At 48.6% G+C, this 23,370-nt stretch overlaps 3 protein-coding genes across 8 annotated transcripts in view; 2 read left to right on the top strand and 1 right to left on the bottom strand.

The window, feature by feature from the left end:
* Positions 1 to 2,213, top strand: part of hspa12b (heat shock protein 12B) — a 33,588-nt gene extending 31,375 nt beyond the window's left edge. The window contains exon 13 of the mRNA XM_061253222.1: positions 305 to 2,213. Within this exon, the coding sequence (XP_061109206.1) occupies positions 305 to 945 (641 nt within the window). The 3' untranslated portion in view covers positions 946 to 2,213. The remainder of the gene's footprint in view (positions 1 to 304) is intronic.
* Positions 2,214 to 2,504: 291 nt separating this feature from the next.
* cct7 (chaperonin containing TCP1, subunit 7 (eta)) lies at positions 2,505 to 13,846 on the bottom strand. Its single transcript, XM_061252855.1, has 12 exons — positions 13,715 to 13,846; positions 11,645 to 11,798; positions 11,108 to 11,214; positions 10,884 to 11,009; positions 9,761 to 9,813; positions 9,428 to 9,599; positions 8,596 to 8,760; positions 8,017 to 8,205; positions 7,260 to 7,357; positions 5,819 to 5,951; positions 3,746 to 3,952; positions 2,505 to 3,120 (listed from the first exon to the last, which is right to left on the bottom strand). Exons 1-12 carry the CDS (start codon positions 13,718 to 13,720, stop codon positions 2,896 to 2,898), a joined length of 1,635 nt encoding a protein of 544 aa, XP_061108839.1. The 5' UTR covers positions 13,721 to 13,846; the 3' UTR covers positions 2,505 to 2,895.
* A 3,902-nt stretch (positions 13,847 to 17,748) lies between these two features.
* The window catches only part of exoc6b (exocyst complex component 6B), a 111,220-nt gene continuing 105,598 nt past the window's right edge, over positions 17,749 to 23,370 (top strand). For all 6 annotated transcript variants that reach the window (XM_061251997.1, XM_061251996.1, XM_061251993.1 and 3 more), the window contains exon 1: positions 17,749 to 17,918. In XM_061251997.1, coding sequence (XP_061107981.1) covers positions 17,830 to 17,918 — 89 coding nt within the window. In that variant the 5' untranslated portion in view covers positions 17,749 to 17,829. The remainder of the gene's footprint in view (positions 17,919 to 23,370) is intronic.

Here is a 23,370-nt window from a genome sequence, read left to right as displayed (position 1 = left end):
CTTTCTGCATTAGTCTCCATACAGGCTTACTCACCTGTCAGCTTTCCGATTCTTCATCCAAACTCAAACTCAACCTCAACCTCAACCTCAACCTCAACCTCAAACTCAACCTCAACCTCAACCTCAAAGTCAACCTCAAACTCAACCTCAACCTCAAACTCAAACTCAACCTCAACCTCAACCTCAAACTCAAACTCAAACTCAAACTCAAACTCAAACTCAAACTCAAACTCAACCTCAACCTCAAACTCAACCCCTCCTCTTTCTGTCACCGCTCCCTCCCCTCCCCTCCCCTCCCCTCCAGAGGACCTGATGAGGAAACAGGAAGTGCAGGGCGTGCGTTTCCTGTTCCTGGTGGGCGGCTTCGCCGAGTCGGCCATGCTGCAGCAGGCCGTGCACGCGGCCCTGGGGCGGGGCTGCCGCATCATCATCCCGCAGGACGTGGGCCTGACCATCCTGAAGGGGGCGGTGCTGTTCGGCCTGGACCCCACCGTGGTGCGCGTGCGCCGCTGCCCTCTCACCTACGGCGTGGGCGTGCTCAACCGCTTCGTGGAGGGCCGCCACCCGCCCGCCAAGCTGCTGGTGAAGGACGGGCGCGACTGGTGCACGGACGTCCTGGACCGCTTCGTGGCCGTCGACCAGTCGGTGGCGCTGGGCGAGGTGGTGAGGCGGAGCTACACGCCCGCCCGGCCGGGCCAGCGCAAGATCATCATCAACGTGTACTGCAGCGCCACGGACGAGGCCGTGTACATCTCCGACCCGGGCGTGCGCAAGTGCGGCACCGTCACCCTGGACCTGCCCGACCCGGCCCCCGGGGAGCCGCCCGCCCGGCGCCGGGAGATACGCACCACCATGCAGTTCGGCGACACCGAGATCAAGGTCACCGCCCTCGACGTGGCGACCGACCGCTCCGTCCGGGCCGCCATCGACTTCCTGTCCAACTGACGGGCTTCCTGTCCAACTGACGGGCAGGGTGCCTCGCCGGGCCCTGGAACTCTTGTCTGGAAGTCCGAACTTCAGACACACGACAGACGGGGTGGGGCGACTGAGGACTTAAGTATGAAGGGCCCATCCACGCCAAGAACAATAACTGTAACGGTAGCTACGAATATGTCGCTTTTAAAAGTCGTTCTAACTCCCAAGTGGATGGCAGAGGCCACTCCACGACCGTCATGTCAACGATGGCGATGGACGATATCGTTACGATCGCTTTCGAGCGATTTCTTCCAGCCGCGTGAACGATGCAACACTGAAAAATCCAACCGAATTCACAGGGTGTCGCTCGCAAAAGGGCTAATGACATCGTCGTGCGTCGTCGAGAGACTATGAACAGGGCGCTATCGTTCAGCAGTGCGGATGCTCACACCGTTATAGTTATTGTGATCGTGGCGTGGGTGGGCCTCAATGCCGAAGATTCTTTTCTTTTTTTATCTTATAAATATGAGGAGATACATCACTGATACTCTAGGCCAGTCAGTTTCCATGGATATTTAATCCAAATCATGCCATTCTGCGTAGTTCTTTATTATTAGACGCACCGTATGTACCATCCTCCACAAGACAATGAGTGATCATTCTTTACCCACTGAGCAGAACCACAGTATATTATATGGCAATATAGGGCCGATTCACCCCATTCAACTCTGAAGGCTGGGACAAGCACTCGGAAACCACTTATCCAAAGTACCATGGGGTAATAATGGCACTGCCCCCTAGTGGCCAGGAGACAACACAGCCAGCTAAAAAGCTTACGCCCACAGGGAGAATTTTTGTAACTGGTCTGCTCACAGTACTGTGTGATTAAAAAAAAAAAAAAAAAAAATTTATAATCTTAAAATGTGTATTACGATATATTGCTGAGTGGAAAGATTGTGACAAGCAGGGTATCCCATAATATTTTCCTTTGACACTACTGGGTTATTGTTTTGTTTCTGCTTTGGACATTGCACCAGGCCATGACTGTACGGAACCGCTGGAGGCCAGTGGCAAAGTGACTTTAACTGGGATAAAGAACAGCCTTCATTTATGATGAATACCAGGCCAACACAAACCAAAGGCTGACAGACATACCGTCTTGATGTTTAGAGAACCCGTTTTGTGGCTACAAGACTCACAACTGCATTCACGTCATTTATCGAGAAATATGCTACATTTACGTTTATGCTGTAATGTGTACACTTGTTTAAAGCTTATATAAAAAAAATGAATAATTACTAGTGTTTGACATCCAAGGCAGGTTGGGTCTGCAAAATGCATTCATTCAATGCCAGTGTGGCATTCAGAAACTACTCCCAAGACCACATGAGCACTGAAGAACGACATCATCGTCTCTTAACCCTTCTCTTAACCAATTTTACTCTGTACAGCAGATTGACAAAAACACAACATCCAAGCGTGTGAACTCACCACCCCCACACATTGACAGTACATGTGCTCTCACACACACACACACACACACACACACACACACACACACACACACACAATGATGACAGTACAGGTGCTCAAGAAACATCGGTTTAATGGTCCAATAAATAGCTCCATAGAGTGAGACAGTAACGCGTGGAACTAAACAGCCGGCCCTGCACAGGACTGCTGCACATCAGAGCCATTACAGAACACAGTGCTGTGTCCGGGCCACTCCAGCAGGGGGCGCCCTTGCTGAACGCAGGGGCGGGGGGGGGAGAAACAGACACTGAGGCAGGCAGCACCGAGACACGGAGCATTGCCAATCTCACAGGTGTGCGTGGGGGGGGGGGTAAACATCGAAAAGGTAAACCTAACCAAAAAACGTGTTTTGAGTGGATCCTGCATTCATTCAGTCACTAACAGAGGCCTGAGCTGGATGCTGCCCTAGGGGTCGGGGGTCGGGGGTCGGGGGTCGGGGGGGGGGGTTTAGTGGGCGTGTGGTCGCCCTCGGCCCCGGCCGCGCCCAGTGGGCGCGGCGTCGACGGAGGAGCGCGGGTTCTTGATGGTCTCGTCGACGGACAGGATGAGACAGGCGGCCTCGGAGGCCGCGGTCAGGGCGTTGATGCGCACCACGGCCGGCTCCCACACGCACGCCGTGAAGTTATCCGCTATGTCCTCGTTGTTCACGTCCACACCGAACCACACCCCGCCCTGCGGGAGGGGGGGAGAGAGAGAGAGAGAGAGAGAGGGAGAGAGAGAGGGAGGGAGAGAGAGAGGGAGAGAGGGAGAGAGGGAGAGAGGGAGGGTTAATCACACACACACTGAATAAATCTACATCATTCACTGCCATGGCACTAAATGAGCTCAGCGCACTCAGGTCTTCCACACACCCAATGTTCCTGCGTGGAGTCTGCAGACCTGCGCCTAATATGTAATACTTTCCATGCTTGTTTGAACTTGCCTGGTGCAATTGAGCCAACCAAGAGGACCAGAAGGCGGGGTTTGCTCCTCGAGAGCATTTCATAGGCTCCAGTGCACCAGACCAGCTCAGTCAAGCGTAGAAAAGTATTTTAATCCCAAACGATTACATGCGTGACCCAGGTCCGGGAACCTGGCCTAGTGGGCACGTGTGGAAACATATCTGTGTTTGCTTGGCACCATGTGTGCATGCGTACCTGTGTGTGTGTGTGTGTGTGTGTGTGTGTGCAAGTGTGTGTATATGCGCAGCGTGTGTACCTGTGTGTGTGTGTGTGTGTGTGTGTGTGTATATGCGCAGTGTGTGCGAGTGTGTGTGTGTGTGTGTGTGTATATGCGCAGTGTGTGCGAGTGTGTGTACCTGTGCGTGTTTGGCTCGGAGCTTGTTCAGGATGTTGGTTGCGTCGAAGCCGGCGTTATCACACAGCTGTCGGGGGATGATCTCCAGGGCCTTGGCGTATGCACCAATCAGCAGCTGCTGTTTCCCCGGGATGGTCCTGGAGTAATCCCGCAAGTACTTCGACAGCTCCATCTCAATGGCCCCGCCCCCTGCCACAATGGAGTCATTCTGCAAGAACAAACCAGCAGTCAGCTCCATCGCAGTGGGCCCGCCCCCCGCCACCATTCAACCATTCCTGAAAACAAGGGTGGTCACTAAACAGAATGCCATTCAGTGGGGGGGGAATAAAATAAATAAATAAATAGAAATAAAATCTGATCGATGACACTGTATGGCACCAGAACACTACAAAATAAGTAATCCATTAAAAACTGATTTCAGCAAGGAGACTCGCAGATTTAACACAAACCCACAAGAACATAATTTGGCAACGACGACAGCGGTTTGCCCGCCTAGAAGCTGCTGGAGCACATGAGAGCCCGGGACTGGGCCAATCTACAACCGTCTATCCCATAATCCAGTGTACTCCTGTGATCCAATCTACAACCTCATCTAGCACCCATTCTCGTCAGTACCTTTGTGTTATAGCCCCTACACCCAGCTCCAGTCCCCCCACATCGCCCTCCCTCCCCACTTCCTGCGCACTCGTGGGAATGAACATTCGGTCTTTTGTCTCCTGGCGAGGGGCTGGGTTTGTGTTGACATTCTCTGTCAGTCGTACAGTCTTATTGATCTGTACTCGGAACAGACCGACTAGTTCCTCTGCAATATTAAACAACCTATCTTTAAACAAAGACGCAGCTGCTTTTTAACTTCAAATGTAAAGAGGAATTCCACAGAAACGATGCAGGGCTGCGTTAAATCCGGCCGTCATGGAGAACTGGGTGACCTCCACTCTGTACACCCTCCACACAGTGAGCTGGGTAACGTAGTCATTTTCATAGCAGTAACTGCTGCAGATTCACGAGAGGCAGCTCTTTTAGTGGCCACACTGAGCAGAACAACTTCAAAGGGCTCACAGAGAAACTATTACAAGCCCATACAGGCATTTCCATGACAACTCAACCAGGGTCGCTGTTCGACCCCATTAGGGTTCACTACAAGGCAACCGTAGACCATCTGAAAACCTGCATGGGTTCATAATCATTTCTCTCTGAACCTTTGTAGTCGATCTGCCACCTATATACATTTATTTATTTATACAGGGGGATCACAATGAGTCAAGTGTCATTTTCAGATGAGCCCTGTGTATACACCAATACAGGTAGAACAGAATGAAAAGCAATAGAAAAAATAAAAAAGTAAGACACACAGACACACACACACACACACACACATACATATATATATATATATATATATATATATATATATATATATATATATACACACAAGCAAGCCAAATACACAGACACATCTAAAAACAATTGCATTCATCTGTAAAAATATCCAAGAAAAATCAAGAGTCTGAGCTCATCAAGAGGAACAAGGCGTTGGAGCCCTAGTGAGCCTTGAAGGTTGCTCCTAACGTGAGGAGCTTTAAAACTAAATGAGGTTTATCCAGCTCTGCACTCACTCAGGGATCCACAGTGCCACACGTTCTCGCGCGCGTGTGCTGTAATCTCTGGTTTTGTATTTGAGCAGTGAGCATAAATAGTGAGATCATTCTTCAATAAGAGATATATTGACAAACAATATGCTGTGTTGGGCCCTCCTTACATTAAAGGAGGACCATCCTCCTTTTTTTATAAAGCTCACAATGGTGAGTACAGTAGCTGTCCCGGCTATTTTACTAGCTACGGATGTGATGCTTTAACTTGTGTTAGAACCCATGCACTTGTAAATCGCTTTGGATTAAAAGCGTCTGCCAAATGACAAAAATGTAAATGTAAATGTAATAAAATAAGAGCAGTACAAGAGCCGGCTGACTTCATATAGGCAGGAGTGCCGCAGATTAAAGAGGGAATACTGCAGAATAGGGCAGACGTGCAAACTCAAAGCTGAAAGCTGAGGACGTTCGGGGTGAGGTCAGACCTTGATGGCGCGGCGCACGATCATGATGGCGTCGTGCAGAGAGCGCTCCGTCTCCTCCATGAACTGCTCGGCCCCGCCCCGCAGGATGATGGTGCAGGTCCTGGCCTTCGGGCAGCCCTTGAAGAAGTTATACCTGCAGGGAAAACGGTAAACGGTTGGCATTTATATAGCGCCTTTATCCAAAGCGCTGTACAATTGACGCTTCTCATTCACCCATTCGTACACACACACTCACACACACACACACCGACGGCGATTGGCTGCCATGCAAGGCGCCGACCAGCTCGTCAGGAGCATTTGGGGGTTAGGTGTCTTGCTCAGGGACACTTCGACACAGCCCGGGCGTGGGATCGAACCGGCAACCCTCCGACTGCCAGACGACTGCTCTTACTGCCTGAGCCATGTCGCCCCAGACGACTGCTCTTACTGCCTGAGCCAATGAGACGACTGCTCTTACTGCCTGAGCCAATGAGACGACTGCTCTTACCGCCTGAGCCAATGAGACGACTGCTCTTACCGCCTGAGCCAATGAGACGACTGCTCTTACCGCCTGAGCCAATGAGACGACTGCTCTTACCGCCTGAGCCAATGAGACGACTGCTCTTACCGCCTGAGCCAATGAGACGACTGCTCTTACTGCCTGAGCCAATGAGACGACTGCTCTTACCGCCTGAGCCAATGAGACGACTGCTCTTACTGCCTGAGCCAATGAGACGACTGCTCTTACTGCCTGAGCCATGTCGCCCTGCAGCAGGGGGCGCTGTAGGACACGCACGTTAATGCGCCGTGCCCCGTGCCATCCGCACAGGGGACCGCAGTCACGTTCCTGCAGTCCCACCGACGACAGTCCTGGTTTTCGCTCCAGCCAAGCCTACAATTACGCAATTAATTATGTGGCTGAAGGAACGTAGGAGGTAAAGGGCGTTTTCTTAATTTGGACTCCCATCACACTATGATGAAATACAATTCCTAACCATCAATAATACTTCAGGACAAAGGTTGCGTATCTCGGCGTCAACAACATTTTCTGATTTCATGGTTACATTGATGGTTCAAATTGTTCATCAATTTGACGTTACACTGCAATACATGGCGCAGGTACCTATACCCCTCCTCATGTTTTTTAGTTTTTTATATTACACAAGGTTAAGGCAAGTTCCATAAGAGCACATCCCACTCCTGCCACAGCAGACATAAAACATTTCAACACCAAAGGGCTAACCTGAGGAGTCATGAGCTTAAAGTCATATAAAACAAAAGGGTGGCACTGAAATGCATTCAGGAGAACTTGACATTCATATTTAATCATTTTCACAGGCCGTACCGCTCAGGGGTCAGCTGACTCCCGACATCATGAGAAAAAAAAATAAAAATCCAGAATTACTTGAGGACAGAAGTGAGAGCTTCCCCGAAAGCCTGTTCAGATGGCAGCAGGTCTTACCTCTCTCCCCCAACCTGGACCTCCTCGAAGAGTGCACACCGCCCAAGGACATCGTCAGTCATTGAGCCCACACTGGTCTGGATGGAGCCCCCGCAGGCCTGGAGGACACATTGCACAATAATGAGCGTGGGACAGCACCGGAGACCAGGTTCGGTTCGGTCCATTTCACACTAATTTAAGCACCGTATGAACAAGTTGATACAAAAATAGGGTTGTCTGGCAAAATAATGCAAGACCACAGCATTCTTTTCATTGGGGAATAATCTCACTGTGCTCCTACAGCAAAAACCCTTTACATATCCAGAGGGAATAATCCCTCAAACAGCACACCAGTGACATCATCTACACCCAACTAATAGAGTTTACCCATTACCCCAGCACAATGATGACATCACCTATACCCAACTGAAAGCCTCATCCATTTCCCCAGCACACCAGTGACATCACCCACACCAGGGGTGTCAAAACCCCAGTCCTGGAGGGCCGCAGTGTCTGCTGGTTTTTGTGGTCTCCTTTCGATTAGCAGCCAATTAAGGCCTTGAGAACAAGGTGTGTGGACTCTTAAGCCAATTCATGACTTTAATAGATCCCTTGTGCTGAAACACACCAAAAGCCAGAAGATACTGCAGCCCTCCAGGACTGGAGCTTGACACCCCCGGACCAATACCCAACGGATAGATTTCACCAAATTCCCGCATTACAGAGTTTCCCCATTCGAGCCCAGCCTGGCTCCCCCCTCCCCCCTCCCCCCTCCTACCATCATCGTCCTCTTCAGGTCTTCCTCCTGCACTCTCCCGGCACAGAACAGGTCCCTGTCGGCGAAGTACTGCGTGGCAACATCGCCGATGGGCAGCTTGGACAGCACCACCTTGGCCCCCGTGTTGTAGATCTTCTCCAGCTTGTCGTAGAGGATGTTCCACTCTGCGTCCACGATGGCCTGGTAGTCCTGCAGGGAGAGGGCCATTTAGCGTTCACAATTTAAACACTTCCCATTAGAATTAACAGGATTACATTATCCACAATCCATGGGACTACCTGCAGAGTTTATACACTAGTGTTGAATTTAGTTTAAACCTCCACATTTCAAACTTCCTACCAGGAGCAAATGAGAAGAAAAAAAAAAAAAAGGGACCTTCCACATTGTTCTGAATGATCTGCCAATGCCAGCAAAAATCTTTATTTATTTTTAAACACACCCAAGAGTGAATAATTGCTCTTCTGGATGGAAAGTTCTGGATGGACTATGATGGTGGTTTTAGCGGGGTTGCGAGAGAGAGGGAGAGGGAGAGGGAGAGGGAGAGGGAGGGAGGGAGGAAGGGAGGGAGGGCGCTCGGACCTCCACACAGTTGACCCGGACTTCAGCGTTGTCCTTCTCCGCCTTCAGCTCCAGCTCGATGTTGAGGAGGGCGATCTTGAGGTTCTCGTACCTCTTGGGCTGCATCTCGAAGCCGGCGTAGGAGAAGGTCTTCTTGAAGGCCACCCCGGCGACCAGCTGAGAGTCCTGCCATGGGAGGAGAACAAATCCACAGGATCAATCACTGAAGTCAACTAATCGAGTCTTCATAGCCTTTGATGACCTTGACAAGTAGAAACGGGTGTCTAGGTGTTGGGCTAAAACCAAAACCTGTGCCCACATCAGCTCTTTTTCAGTAAGGTTGGTGGATATACAAAATATGTGCCCACTCAGCTTTGGGTGAAACCTAATCCCAGAGCCCCCCTGCAAGTCCCTCCCCATAAGCAGCACACAAACCCCACACCCCCCTCCCCCCAAGACCATCTCCTGAACCACAAGCCCCGACACCACAAGTTCCCAGCCCACCCCACCAGACCGGACCGGACCGGGAGCCCTGCCCCTGGCTCCCCAGCCCCACACCCGCCAGGCGTTACGTCACAAAGCATTTAGCAGACGCTCTTATCCGGAGCGACGTAGAACGAAGTGCAGATCGAACACAGGAACAAGTGTGAAGAGGACCCTAGGGGACAGTACGGTTCCGAGTCCTAGCCTGACCACACAGATACAAATCGGAACCCTCGAAGAATACATCGACTTACGAACGAGCATACCACAGTCGGCAGCAAGAATACCCCGAGTACAACAATACAATATCTAATACACAACAACGCGACAATATCTAAATACAACTACATAAGGGCCATTATAGTCTCACCTCCAGGCCTCCTCCCTGCACCTTCTTCATGCCGATCATCTTCAGCGGCAGCAGCTCGTCCAGCATCATGACCGCGTCCACCACCATCCCGGAGAAGAACTCCTTCTGCCCGGCGATCAGCTTGGAGTTCAGCGCGGTGGCGGCGCACTTCTCCAGCAGCATCCGCTGCTCCCTGGGAGACGACAGAGGGGTCGGGGGTCAAACGAGGCCACGGCACAGAAGGACTTTGTGTGTAACCCCTTAAATCTTCTCTAACTCGAGGCGCAATCATCCCACAGCGAAGGGGAATCACTGCCGAGGTCACGCACGAGGCGAGCAAGCGAACCGACTCACCGCTTGTCGTCCTTCTTCACGGTGACGGCGATTTCTTTGATCTTCTTCACGGCCTGCCAGAGAAGAAAGGGTTGAGCTCTCAACACAGCGAAAAAAAACAGCAGAAAAAATGCTACCTACAGTAGAGCAACGTATTTCTGTCACGCATATCCGGGCACGCCAAACCCTGCATGTGGACCGCACGTGTGAGCGAGTGTGTGTGCGCGGAGAGTGTGTGAGTGCATGTGTCATCCAGAATGCAGCAGCTCGTCTGGTCTTCAACCTTCCCAAATACTCACACGTCACCCCCCTGCTTACTTCCCTCCACTGGCTGCCTGTCATGGCTCGCATCAAATTCAAAACATTGGTGCTAGCCTTCCAAGCAGTTAAAGGGTCTTCCCCAGCTTATCTGCAAAAAATCATCAGACCCTACACCCCTGCCAGACCTCTTCGTTCAGCCTCCACAGGCCGCTTGGCACCTCCCCCTCTCAGAACCTCCACCTCACGCTCACGACTACTGTCTGTTCTGGCTCCACGGTGGTGGAACGAACTCCCCGTTGAGGTCAGAACTATAGAATCCCTCCCCACCTTCAAGCGCAAGCTGAAGACACACCTCTTCAAACAGCACCTCTCCCCATCCCTCCCTACCTCCCTGTGAACCTTAATTGTTGTCTCTGTGACTTGTGTATCAGTATTTTAGTTGGCTAGGTAAGCAGTGTTTGGATAGTTAACTTTGGTGACTTTTGCTCTGTTTGTTTGTTTGTTCCAAAAAAAAAAAAAAAAAAAAAAAAAAATGGCCCTTGTCCTTATCTTTGTTGTACAGGTAGCAGTTGAAATTGTACTTACCTCTAGGGTCTTTCAGCGAACTTATCCCTGGTTATGGGTATGCACTTTGTTGTACGTCGCTCTGGATAAGAGCGTCTGCCAAATGCCAATAATGTAATGTAATGTAATGTGTGCTTGTGCATGCGCGTGCACATGTGCTTGTGTGCGTGTGTGAACGTGATGCGTGTGTGATGCGTGTGCGTGTGTGATGCGTGTGTGATGCGTGTGTGATGCGTGTGTGAGCGTGATGCGTGTGTGATGCATGCGTGATGCATGTGTGATGCATGCGTGTGTCTGTGTGCCGGGCTCAGGGGCGTACCAGATGGGTGGCGGTGCGGAAGGCGCGGATGATGGTCTGAGGGTGGAGGCCCTCCTCCGCATACTGCTTCACCTGCTTGAGGAACTCTGCGGCCAGCAGGGTCACGGAGGTGGTGCCGTCGCCCACCTGTGGATCAGAGGATCGACGTGCAGCCGTTAGCATTCACGGTCGCCTTCCATTTCCAACTCACACATCCGTGCACGGACCCCCTGTGGCTCCCTTACCTCGGCATCCTGAGACTTGGCGATGTCCACCAGTGTTTTGGCGGCGGGGTGAACGACGTCCAGGAGTTTCAGGATAGTGGCTCCGTCATTAGAGATGGTGGCTTTCCCTGGGAAAGACAGACAATAAGCTCTCACAAACTGGTCAAACCGCAACTGTATTGGCATTAGTGAAATTGGCAGACAGGGAGCCAGTGGAAAACGCTACCGAGGCACAAATTAAGGCAGAGATCTTACAAGTGTGTGCAAATCTCAGGAAGCATCCGCACCTGTTCCCGTTCTATCTGAGTACCTTAAGAGCCTAAATAAAACAAGTAATGAGCTTCAGGCTGCAACGAGAGAATGGACAATGCTCAATTTTACATTGAGCTTGTGCATCCTGAACAAGACTAGATGAAATCCTCCACGACCCCCCGCTCCTCTGTCTATGTTTGGGAAGCCTATTGTGCCCAAAATTCGTGTGTGGGTCAGAGATGCCCTCCAGGGGCAGCGATGGGGACCGCAGCCCAGCGCCGCAGAAGCAGAAGCAGAAAGGCTCACCTCGGTTATCCACGATGAGCTTGTCCATGCCACGGGGGCCCAGGGTGGTGCGCACGGCCTCCGCGATCACCTGGCAGGCGTTGATGTTGCTGACCAGCTGGGGGACGCCCTGCGAGGTGTCGGTCCCCTCCTTCAGCAGGATAACAGGTGTGGGCTGAGAGGGAGAGAGAGAGAGAGAGAGAGAGAGAGAGGGAGAGGGGGGGGAGAGGGGGAGAGAGAGAGAGAGAAGGAGGAAGAGAGAAGGAGAAGGAGGGAGAGAGAAGGAGAGGGAGAGAGAGAGAAGGAGGGGGAGAGAAGGAGAGAGGGAGGGAGAGCAGAGAGAGAGAGAGGGAGAGGGGGAGGAGAGAGAAGGAAAGGAGAGAGAGGGAGAGAGGGAGAGGGGAAGGAGAGAGAGAAGGAGAGAAGAGAGAGGAGAGAGGGAGCGGGAGGAGAGAGAAAGAGAGAGGGAGGGGGAGGAGAGAGAAAGAGAGAGGGAGGGGAAGGAGAGAAAGAGAAGGAGGGAGGAGGAGACCGAGAGGGAAGAGAGAGGGAGACTCAGGTTAATCACAGCAACCTCGAGTACACATTTCACGACCGAAATGGCTTTAACATTCATGTGGAGTGGTTGGACTACTACGGCTCAGGTACTATATGCTTTGGCTGGAATAGTAGCCAACCTAGACCCATTTGACACAAACGAGACACCGTCAACATTCAATGGGGGTTGTGCGTCGCTGCACACAAACGCACTTGGGGGCTTCTTCAGTCACATCTTGAGAAAGAGTCAGTACTTGCGTGCGTCTGTGCATTCCAGAAAGGGAAATGGCATTGCCAGGGAATTGCTATTCGAGCCAGTCCAGGTTTTTGTAACATGCATGATTATTTCTGGAGTGACAGCCTGCTTAATGCATTTGCAGCAAACTGACACAATGACAGGGCAGCAATGACAGCACACCTAGCAACGAAAACTTGCAAGAGACATGACCCAAAAAAAAAAAAAAAAATCTTGGCCGCGTCAATTCCACCTGACAGTTCTATGCATAAATCAGTGCATCGACGGATAATTGACAATTCTCAAACATTAATGCCAACTGGATTATAGAAGCCAATACATCTATGTACCAGCAATGCACTGCATTATATTATATTGCATTGCCAGTACATTACAGCCACATCAACAACACGTCCGTTAAACCAGTAAGCCGACAGCTAGTCAGAAAGCAAGAAGTACCAACACCAATGCAAGTCTGCAGGATTACTGGCGGCCTTTACAGATTACCGTTACCTCCCTTGATCCTGCCTGTCATCCGACGCTACGTTAGCCAACCGAGTCTACGTGAACTCAGAGCCAGAACAATAATTTAGTCGTCTCAGTGAAGCCGACTACGAACTTGGTTGCGGACAGTAAAGTTAATGCTAAAAAGGCCACAGTTGCTGACTTCGGTGGTAGTGTTACGCTATATCACAAGTTGGTTAGCAACGTTGGCTGCCATGAGACCAGACAATAATCATGAAAACTGGGCGGTTACCAGGCGTTTTAGGCATGCGGACAAAACCGCGCATTATCATGCTAAACCCACCAGCATGTCTCAAAACCCCATCTATAACGTTACATGACGTGAGGCTGCGAGACCTACTAAAAGTCTATGTTACTTAAAATGAGCTAGCTAGCTAGCTAGACAAGAAGGCTAACGTTAGCAATAACTTAGCATTGCGATACAATGGAACAATAGCCATCGTAGTTAGCCGGTATGCTTAGCTAACTAGGATTTCAGCCGAACTGATTATGAACAATACTCAGTTCTACCCATTCAGATATTCTGCCTTGAGGGTTTCAGTTTAATTCGACAATTTGGAGGGCCCACCGCCACAACGTGAAACCCGTTAATGAAAGATGGGGAGCGGTTAGGCAGTGACATCGCTTCCTAGCTAGTTCGTAGATGCATGCGTTCGCCATTAAAAATAACAAAATATCAGATTAAATTAAATTGATATAGGTTTTATAGTGAGACAAGCCTCTGAAGTAGTTTAATTACAACATTACGGAATCGGATGGCGATGGATTTGCTCTTAAAATAAATGTCAACTCACCATCATTTTGAAAGCTTTCACGTTACCCTAGGCTGATGCCGGCTAAAAAATCCCAGAATGCACATCGACCTAGAAGGTTCTTTGAGATACCCTTTATCACAAGAGAGACTGATCGTTCAGAACAAGTTCCGGTCTTTGCAAAGGAGTTCCGATCGAACAGTTGGCGCAAAACGAATATTCTTTTCATTTTCCGATATTTTTGTAGCCTTCATTTATACATTCAAATGTAATACTGAAATATTGAAATGTACTTTTGAGGAGAGTTTATATGGTTCCTAAATGAACCTTAAAGTTAATCTAACCTTCCTAATGTGTTAGACAGTTGCACGCACATTTTGTTTTGGAGGGTCAAATTTGACCCATGTTTTAACTCGGCACAAAACACTAAAAAAATATTAGCATCCAATATTTTTTATTTATTTTTTTTTTTACCTCATACTGAAACTAACTTATTTCATAGTTCCCAAACCGTTGACCTTACAATATAGACTACCACTCTTCAGGAAAGAAAAAGGCAAAATTCACTCATTATATTTCCTTTAGTGATTGATTGAAGGCTCAGAATAATAAACTCCATTACAAACCCCCAGCCCGGGTCTCATGCCATAGCACTATAACCATGGAAAGGTATGTGAGAAACCTGATACCAGATTCACGATTATCTTTGATTATCTGTCTTTGAAGTGATAGATGCATTGAAGAGGATGTGTCTCTTTCTACTTGTGTGTGCGTGTGTGTATTATGAATTTGTGTGGGTTATGAATTTATATAGCGCCTTTATCCATAGCGCTGTACAATTGATGCTTCTCATTCACCCATTCATACACACACTCACACACCGACAGCGATTGGCTGCCATGCAAGGCGCCGACCAGCTCGCCAGGAGCATTTAGGGGTTAGGTGTCTTGCTCAGGGACACTTCGACACAGCCCGGGCGGGGATCGAACCGGCAACCCTCCGACTGCCAGACGGCTGCTCTTACTGCCTGAGCCATGTCGCCCACGTGTGTGTGTGCGTGCGTGCGTGCGTGCGTGCGTGTGCTCTCACTCCTTCCTATTATTGTCATGATTGTAGATATGATCAATGACCTCAAAGACAGTGAATCCGAGGCACATGTAGGAATAGACAGATGCTGCTGCAGCACTAAATTGTCAAGAACTCAAAACAAGCCTCATTGAACGTCACCAATGTTGCGAGACATCAATGAATGCAATGTCATTCATGCCCCTCTCCCCCAGGTGATACTGTGCTGTAGCCCAGTGGTGGCTGAAGTTACCTGGAGGGTTGGTGGTTCAAGCCCCGGTATAGCCACAATAACATCAGTGCAGCTGTGGGGCCCTTGTGCAAGGCCCACAGCCCCCACATTTCTCCAGGGGGGGAATGGCCCTTGCTAGTCTAATCAACTGTATGTCATTTTAGATTTTTAAAAAAGCCTCAGCTAAATAGTTGTAATGTGCTTGTCTGCGAGAAAGAATAGTGAAAAGTGTCTTACGAAGGCCTACCATTAGCTCAAATGCAAGAAAACAAAACCTGTGAAATCACAGTGGTGTGTTCACAGAAAATACTGTGAAATGCATTAATATGATTTTGTTTACTAAACCTCTTCGAGAATTAACAGATGGTTCAGTTGGATGAGTAATTTGTCAAAAACATACAAATTCTCGGTAGACGCCCGGTGTTCTAGTTTGAAGAGCTGCCTGCCATGTAAATTTATGGCTAAAAGATTGTGTCTAACGACAGTTGCGCCATCTTCTGGTGAGAAACGGTATTGTAAAAAAAGACACGTTGCTGAGCGCTTGTGTTACCCTTCTTCTGAATTAGGAGTATTGTAAACATTTTTCTTTGCAGGTCATCTTAGAGTAACGAGCATATGTGTAATAATGGGATTAACTGAAGAAACCTGTGTACAGGTTAGAAGGATTAGTACAGATGATCAAAATTTACATTAGACCATTGTGCCTGTGCATTATTCTGTGTTCTTAGCTTCATACATGTATTCTATTTAGTCCTGGAAATGCGTGTCTGTCAGAGGCTGGTATACACCGATCAGCCACAACATTAAAACCACAAACAGGTGAAGTGAATAACATTGATCATCTCGTTGCAATGGCACCTGTCAAGAGGTTGGATATATTAGGCAACAAGTGACCAGTCCGTTCTTGATGTTGATGTGTTGGAAGCAGGAAAAATGGGCAAGTGTAAGGATCTGAGTGACTTTGACAAGGGCCAAATTGTGATGGCTCGACAACTTGGTCAGAGCATCTCCAAAGCAACAGGTCTTGTGGAGTGTTCCTGGTATACAGTGGTTCGTACCAAAAGTGGTCCAAGGAACCGGCTACAGTGTAATGGCCGCCCAAGGCTCATTACATTACATTACTTTATTGGCAGATGCTCTTATCCAGAGCGATGTACAGTTGATTAGACTAAGCAGAAAACAATCCTTCCCTGGAGCAATGCAGGGTTAAGGGCCTTGCTCAAGGGCCCAACGGCTGTGCGGATCTTATTGTGGCTACACTGGGATTAGAACCACCGAGCTTGTGTGTCCCAGTCATATACCTTAACCACTATGCTACAGGCTGCTTCCCTCATTGATGTATGTGGAAAGCGAAGTCTAGCCCATCTGGATTTGATCCCGCAGAAAAGCTACTGCTGACAAATTGCTGATAAAGCTAATGCTGGCTGTGATAGAACGGTGTCTGTACACACAGTGCGTTGCAGCTTAATCCGATCGAGCATCCGTGGGATGTGCTGGATAAACCAGTTTGATCCATGGAGGCCCCACCTTGCAACTTACAGGACTTAAAGGATCTGCTGCTAAGGTCTTGGTACCAGATACCACAGTGCACCTTCAGAGGTCTTGCCTTGATGGGTCAGAGCCTACACAATATTTTTGTAGTCTTACAACAAAATCACTCCATCTGTAGGGAGAATCTAAACCAGTATAGTCCTACAGTGTGTTGATGAATACAGATGCAAGTTACATATTATTTTGAGTATGAAAAGAGGGAGTGAATTTACAAGTGAATGGAGTCGCTGTTGTAATCTCCAGCATACCGGAGAGTCTAAAGCAGAACTCTTGCTTTTTCTGTGCCAATCAATATTGCAAGGAAGAGCATATTCATTCAGCCTGGCAATAATACCCTCTGTGTTGCCTGTACCAATAGGCTACACATTAGAAGCTAGGATTAGTGTGGCTGCAGTGGGCCAGTGATGGCTGCATATTGTTGGAGTTAGTTGAATAAATGCTTCATAAACAGCAAGGTGTGGAGGGCGCGTGACACGCTCACGGTGAGCTGGGAGCTGTCAGCATGCGCGTGCCGATTATGACAAGAAAGGACATGACCCCTGACGGAGCACGCCCAACATGATCTACTTTCCCCAAGACCCTTATGTATGATTACAGATCCTGTGCAGTCAAAACAAACACAAAAAAAAGTCGTTTTGCAAATGAATTCAGTAACAATGTCGATTAAAATGTCTGAGGTGTATTGTTAATTGATGTGTGAAGTCGGTAAGTCTTGTGTTGTTGAGATTAGTTTGTTCATTATGACTGTGCATTGAACAGGGTGGAGATATATTTAATACATACTCACATATATTTTTATCAGTAAAATATGGATTTGACCACCGAGTTAATATAGTCTTTTATGATTCGCCCACGATCAGTTGCTATTGAGGACCCTACAGCACCCCTCCAGAACTTTTTGGCACGCCTCCCTTCAAATTAACGCCTTTGGACATTTATTGAATTACAATTGCACTTTTCATAGAAATATCAGGCTTTTTTTGTGAAAAGCCTATCTATGTAGAGTTCACAGTTAAATCTGTAAAGGACATGAAATAAAACAGGGAGGGAGTCAGGGTCATTTAGAATTTTGAGACACAAATCGGCCGTGTACTTTCAGTGAGAAATTGAAATGCGCGATGCATAGTGCACGAATCAGGAGACTAGCAATTCCCATCAGCCAATCGCAGAAGGCGCTAAAGGCGGTGCTAATGTTTGTAGCAGATTGTAACAAAGGGGAAGTAGACCGCGAGTAGGAAGAGGAGCCGGGGATATCTACGCTGTTTTTTTAGGTGACGCAGCCGGAGCGTCGTGTACTGGGATATGGAAGATGGCGAGTCTGGAGACAGCCGCGGAACACGAACGGATCCTGCGGGAGATTGAGAGCACCGATACCAATTGCATCGGACCCACTCTGCGGTAAGAAGCCATTCGGGCGGAGATGGTATGGGCAGAGGTCGTCTGGCTGTAGCTAAGCATTTCCAATCACAAAGGAGCGATTTTTTTTAAAAAAAGGGAGTCTCCCTGAATCAATAACTCCAGGAGACTTCGAGACTGTTTTTGGAACTTGTAGATCCAAGCCACTCGTATGATCTGACAGCAATTGATATTCTAGTCACTGAGACATTAACCGGGGGCATGGTGGAGATGAACAGAAGCACAGTGTTTTCCCATTAACGTTGCCATGCTGATATGCACAATCTGGAAAATACTGCCATCCATTCTTTTTATTTCCACATTTGGGCCAATTCAGCCTGGACTAATGTGAACATGCTAGCTCTTGTTAGTGAGCTAGCAGGCTACCTTGTTACAATGGCCAAATATAGCATCAGCTAACGTTAACAATTCGCAGTGTCGTTACTTTAATGAGCTCATTAGCTCTAGCAAATCAGTCCTAGCTGACATTAGTTAATAAACACTGCCTTACGACATGTTGGTTTTCGACAACTAGCTCGCCTGCTAGTTCAGCAGCCCAGATTCGCAGAAATTCATTGTCCGAAATGGCTAGCTGGTTTACTCTTTTCTTGGCCAACTGTGTTGTTAGTTAGCTGGCTACGTTTCTCGGTGAGAAAACAAGCTGCAACGCTATTCGCAGCTGAACCACCTCGCCAGACAGCCAGCCATTTATTTTGGTGTTCTTCAACCGTCTCCGTTGATGTTAGCCAGCGAATATAAATATATATGATTGCTATCGTTTACGTTTCTATTTGTGTGTGGGTGTGTATTTGTTATTTACAACGTTGCTTTGCTGTTAGTTGGCCATTTGCGGCCACTAGCTTATTTCTCAGACGTGTTTTTGTTAATGGTCCCAACTAACTTTGCTTAAAGAGCAAGCTACTTATGTTAGCCGAATAGCTATCGTGAAGTAAGTCGTATGTATAACGTTATAATTAAAGATTTTGAGTATCAGGCGGCTGATGATTCAGACATGTCTTTTTGTGAACATGTCCACACAAGTGTCTATATGATGTTCGTTTTAACGAATCATACTCCCACGCTGAGATTGGATAGCTATATTTGTTAAATAAACGAATAATTAATCAATCCGTTTGCACTTGGCTTATACACCCCTTGATATTTTGCATCAGTATTATATTGATATCTGTTGGAGTTTCTGAACTTTTCGTTTTCTGTTATGCGATATAACTGCATAGGTAATGAAGAAAACATTACCATTTTGTTTTGTGTATAAAGATGGCATGTATTTCCAAACATGTACTCTCATGCTTGTGTCAACGTGTCGGCCCAGCCTATGTCATGTCATGTCATGAGGATTTCAGAAACCTGATTTCTGTTGAATTATTACGCGCCATGGTTCTTGATGCCTGCAAAAAAAAGTGTTATGCCAAGAACAATTTGCCGATGATCTCTGGTCCTATTTATTAAATTCGTATTTGAAACTTGCTCAAAATTAAATCAATAAAGTTTGCCGTCTTGATAATGCGGGAGTTGTCCTTGTGGCTCGAGAGATGGTGCGGTGCTCTCTGCCTGAACGCAGATCACACCCATCTTTGATTGAGACCACCTACCTGGTTCACGCCAGTCCGTGCACACTTGTACCGCTGACGACGCCAGAACTACAGTGCGAGTGCCCTGTCCATTTACTTTAGTGCCTCTCATTTCGGTTGATGAAGTCGAGGTTGCATGGGCCACAGTGAACGGGCTGCACATTTGTAATCCATTATGCATTTTTTTAAAGTTCATTGTGCATGTCTGTCTCTGAACTGCCCTCTCAGACAATAGGCCTATTAACGGCAGTCGCCTCCACTTCCTCGTTTAAACAAACGATGCTGCCTCATTGTTTGGAAGTCGGCAGTGCCGATGTTCAAATCCCAAGTAACAGAGGATAGGAGAGTTTTTTTATTTATTTATTATTATTATTATTTTTTCCAAGTGTTCTTGGAAGATTAAATTGCCTTGTCCTAATAGGCACGGATGCAATTGATCTTTGACTAAGTGAAGTGACTCTCTCTGTTTCTGGGGCAAAATGTATCTATTTGTGCTAATGGACGGGTCCCTCCGCTGTTACCGATTCTCGTGTTCGTTTTAAGTGGGTTCAGAAATAGATTGAAAGTGTTGTGTGTCTGGTGTCTCTTCTACTGAAATGCCCCCCCCGACTTGCGGTGTGCGTGCGAGCGTGTTTGTTGCACATGCCCACCCAAAATTGTGCTCTTGAGTGGGTGGCCTGTAGTGTAGTGATTAAGGTACGTGACTGGGACCCACAAGGTCGGTGGTTCGATCCCCCGTGTAGCCACAATAAGATCCGCTCAGCCGTTGGGCCCTCGAGCAAGGCTCCAGGGGAGGATTGTCTCCTGCTTAGTCTAATCAACCGTACGTCGCTCTGCGTAAGAGCGTCTGCAAAATGCCGTTAATGTAATGTAATGAGTGGGCATGGATCCTCTGTGGCTCTTGAGTTGGCTCTTAGCTGCGGCTGGGTGGCCTCAGGCCTGTGGCGGTTAGGAGTGGTCAGGGAACGTTCTAGATCCGTGAGCAGAGTGACTGTAGGCGGCTGGAGCTTCTGCTCGCACGCGTCACTGTCAGCTGAAGCCCTTCCTCTTATTGTCCCAGACGTCGGAATGGCTTCTGGGTCCCTGTCTGGATGGTGCGTTACCCATGACAACACACACACCGCGGCTTGGAGTAATTGCGGGGCACTTGACGACTGCCCTCCCGGGGTCGTGGTTTTTACTATTGGTCCATTGAGAGAGACCCATAGTGGAAGGCTTGTTTGTGTAAAAGCTCTTGTCCCTGCTCTTGTCCCTGCAATTGCTGTATCATTTTTTGGCATTCCGCTCTTCACAGAAGGACAAGGCACCAGTGTCATTTGAAGTGGGAGACAGTTTTACCATAACATGTTGCCTAAACAACATTGTTATCGAAGATAATAACAGTTATTACGGTCAACGTTTGTGTTATAGAAGTATTGAGAAAAATAGCTCTCGTCTTTCTTATGAACGTGACCTACCTGCCCTTTTCTACAGCGGTTTGGCCCATTCTCTACTACAGATTTCTCTGACGGGAAAGAGCCCTTCCCAGTCGAGAGGTGTTTGCTTTATTGATGTATATCTAGTGTGTAGGTATGGCTGTGTTTGCTCGGGGAGAGATTACGGAGTCGGTCCGAGTCGGGCCCTCTGGTCACCTCGGCGGCCCGTGCTTGCGTGCGTCTCTCTCCCGGTCTGTAGACGGGGCTCACACTTTCCACTGTTCCGTCCGCTCTCCGCGACTGTCACAGAATCCAAAATGGATGCCAAGTGCCAAGCGCCCGCTTTTGGAAAGACGTGTGCCGGAAAAGAGGGCATGCCTGCTGTTTCTGTGACGGCATGCTAATGTTGTGGGCGGCCTGTAGCGTAGTGGTTAAGGTAAATGACTAGGACATGCAAGGTTGGTGGTTCTAATCCCGGTGTACCCGCAATAAGATCCGCACAGCCGTCGGGCCCTTGAGCAAGGCCCTCAACCCTGCATTGCTCCAGAGGAGGATTGTCTCCTGCTTAGTCTAATCAACTGTACGTCGCTCTGGATAAGAGCGTCTGCCAAAATGCCATTGTAAAATGTGATGTGTGGAAGCTTGGGTTCCAGTTGTGCGTGTGAGCCTGGCGGAGGGTGGGTGGAGTGGCAGAGAGCTAATGGAGTCCATTTTGGAGTGTTGTAATGGTCCCTGTGTACATTGGACTCCAGTGCACCAGGCTACCTGACTGATGAGTGCTTTTGACTTGCCATGTCATAGTTGGACCAGAAGACGCTGTTACCTCATCGCCGGCCTGGGCCTTTTTTGTAATCATCTCGTCTGGAATTTCCTTTCGTCGTGACGTATGAAACATTTCGTCTGCGTTTAAAGCAGTTCTGCGAAAGGAAAGTGGGCTGAAATTCCGCTGCAACAATGTGAAAGATTGGTCTTAAATTATGGGAAGTGTTTCGTTGCAGTTGCTGCTGCTAAAGGTGCTGTAACCAGTTGTTAAGATTAAGGGGGGCCGATTACCTTTTCACTGGGGTGTTATTGTTTGACATCGCCCCACCCCAGTACCCCAAGGCCCTGACTCAAACTTGGGAGGTTTATTATTTGCCATTTAGATCACACCATGCTGGCAACGCCAGGTTAGCATTCAGGTTTAATCTTGTCATTCTGCCCAGTTCTGTCCTTTCACCTTTCACCTTTCACCTTTCACCTTTCACTGTGTGAAGTCAGCCGTTAGGCACCGGGGGTGAAGTGCCCATGTACCTGAGATGTGAGGGGGTTCATATGGGGGGCAGTCCAGCCTAAATGTCATGCCTCCTCACCCCCCGCCCCCCCCCCCCTTTCCTGCCGGCACCCTCAGATAATCAGCCCCAGAATAACAGGAAGGTCATGTTTCGCACAGTGAGCAGGGCGCTGAGCGTGTTCTCTTCTGTCGGAGGGGGTCAGAGCCTTCTCACACGCACTGCAGAGGAGGCCAACATCAACTCCAGGAGAATGTCATGGGTTCGCGTTCCAGCTCTGGCCTAGGGCTTGTGCGTAGAGGGACGTAGCGCATGGTTAATTTTAGTGTTATAGAAGTATTAGGTGGCCTGTAGCATAGTGGTTAAATGACTGGGACCCGCAGGGTTGGTGGTTCTAATCCCAGTGTAGCCACAATAAGATCCGCACAGCCGTTGGGCCCTTGAGCAAGGCCCTTAACCCTGCATTGCTCCAGGGTTCAAGGGACTCTCCTGCTTAGTCTAATCAACTGTACGACGCTTTGGATAAGAGCGTCTACCAAATGCCATTAATGTAATGTATAGCTGTAAAGTAATGATAGCATAGCTGTACACACGTTTTAAGTTTCTCTGGTTCAAATCATGTCTTGCGTATAAGAGGTTTCTCCTTAAATAAGTCTGCAGCAGTAGCATTGGTGTCATCTGTGTGTTGGCAGAATGATTCGCCAAATTGTTTATCAAGTTTTGAAATGCTGAGGCGTGCTTTCTAGAGCTTAACCGACCGTCGTCATTAACCTGGGTTCATTTTAAGATTGCTTTGCTTCGTCAACTAAAACGGGAAGTGATGCTTCGCTGTGTAACCCGGAGTAAAGCTGCCCTTTGACCCAGGCGTTTGGGGCGTAAGGCGAGCAGCCGGGGGGGGGGGGGGGGTATCTCGGCTCGGGGGGGGAAATCTCGGCTGGGTCTCAAGCCTACCAGCCGGGCTGTGCCAGGAGGGGAGCCGTGGCAACGTGGAAACAAACAGATTCCAGTGACTCACACCTCGAAGGTCAAGCTGTCTGTCGCAAATCGGCGAACGGAGAGTGCAGAAGACAATTTCTGCAGGTTATTGCCGTTTTCCGTCTTCATGTGCAGGCTTATTCCACTTGCTTCTTCTGTTAGTATCCCCTAAATGTCTGCGGGTTAACAGCTTTCACAAGAC

Source organism: Conger conger, chromosome 8 (assembly GCF_963514075.1).
Source record: "Conger conger chromosome 8, fConCon1.1, whole genome shotgun sequence".
In the NCBI taxonomy this organism is placed as follows: Eukaryota; Metazoa; Chordata; class Actinopteri; order Anguilliformes; family Congridae; genus Conger; species Conger conger.
The sequence above is the reverse complement of the archived record's forward strand: the minus strand, read 5'-3'. Positions and strand labels throughout refer to the sequence as shown.

Coding starts and splice junctions, on each gene's coding strand:
- cct7 (XM_061252855.1), bottom strand. Junction 11,010..11,107: donor CCAAGTCTCAGGATGCCGAG/GTAAGGGAGCCA, acceptor TCTGATCCACAG/GTGGGCGACGGCACCACCTC. Junction 9,814..10,883: donor TCCGCACCGCCACCCATCTG/GTACGCCCCTGA, acceptor CTTCTCTGGCAG/GCCGTGAAGAAGATCAAAGA.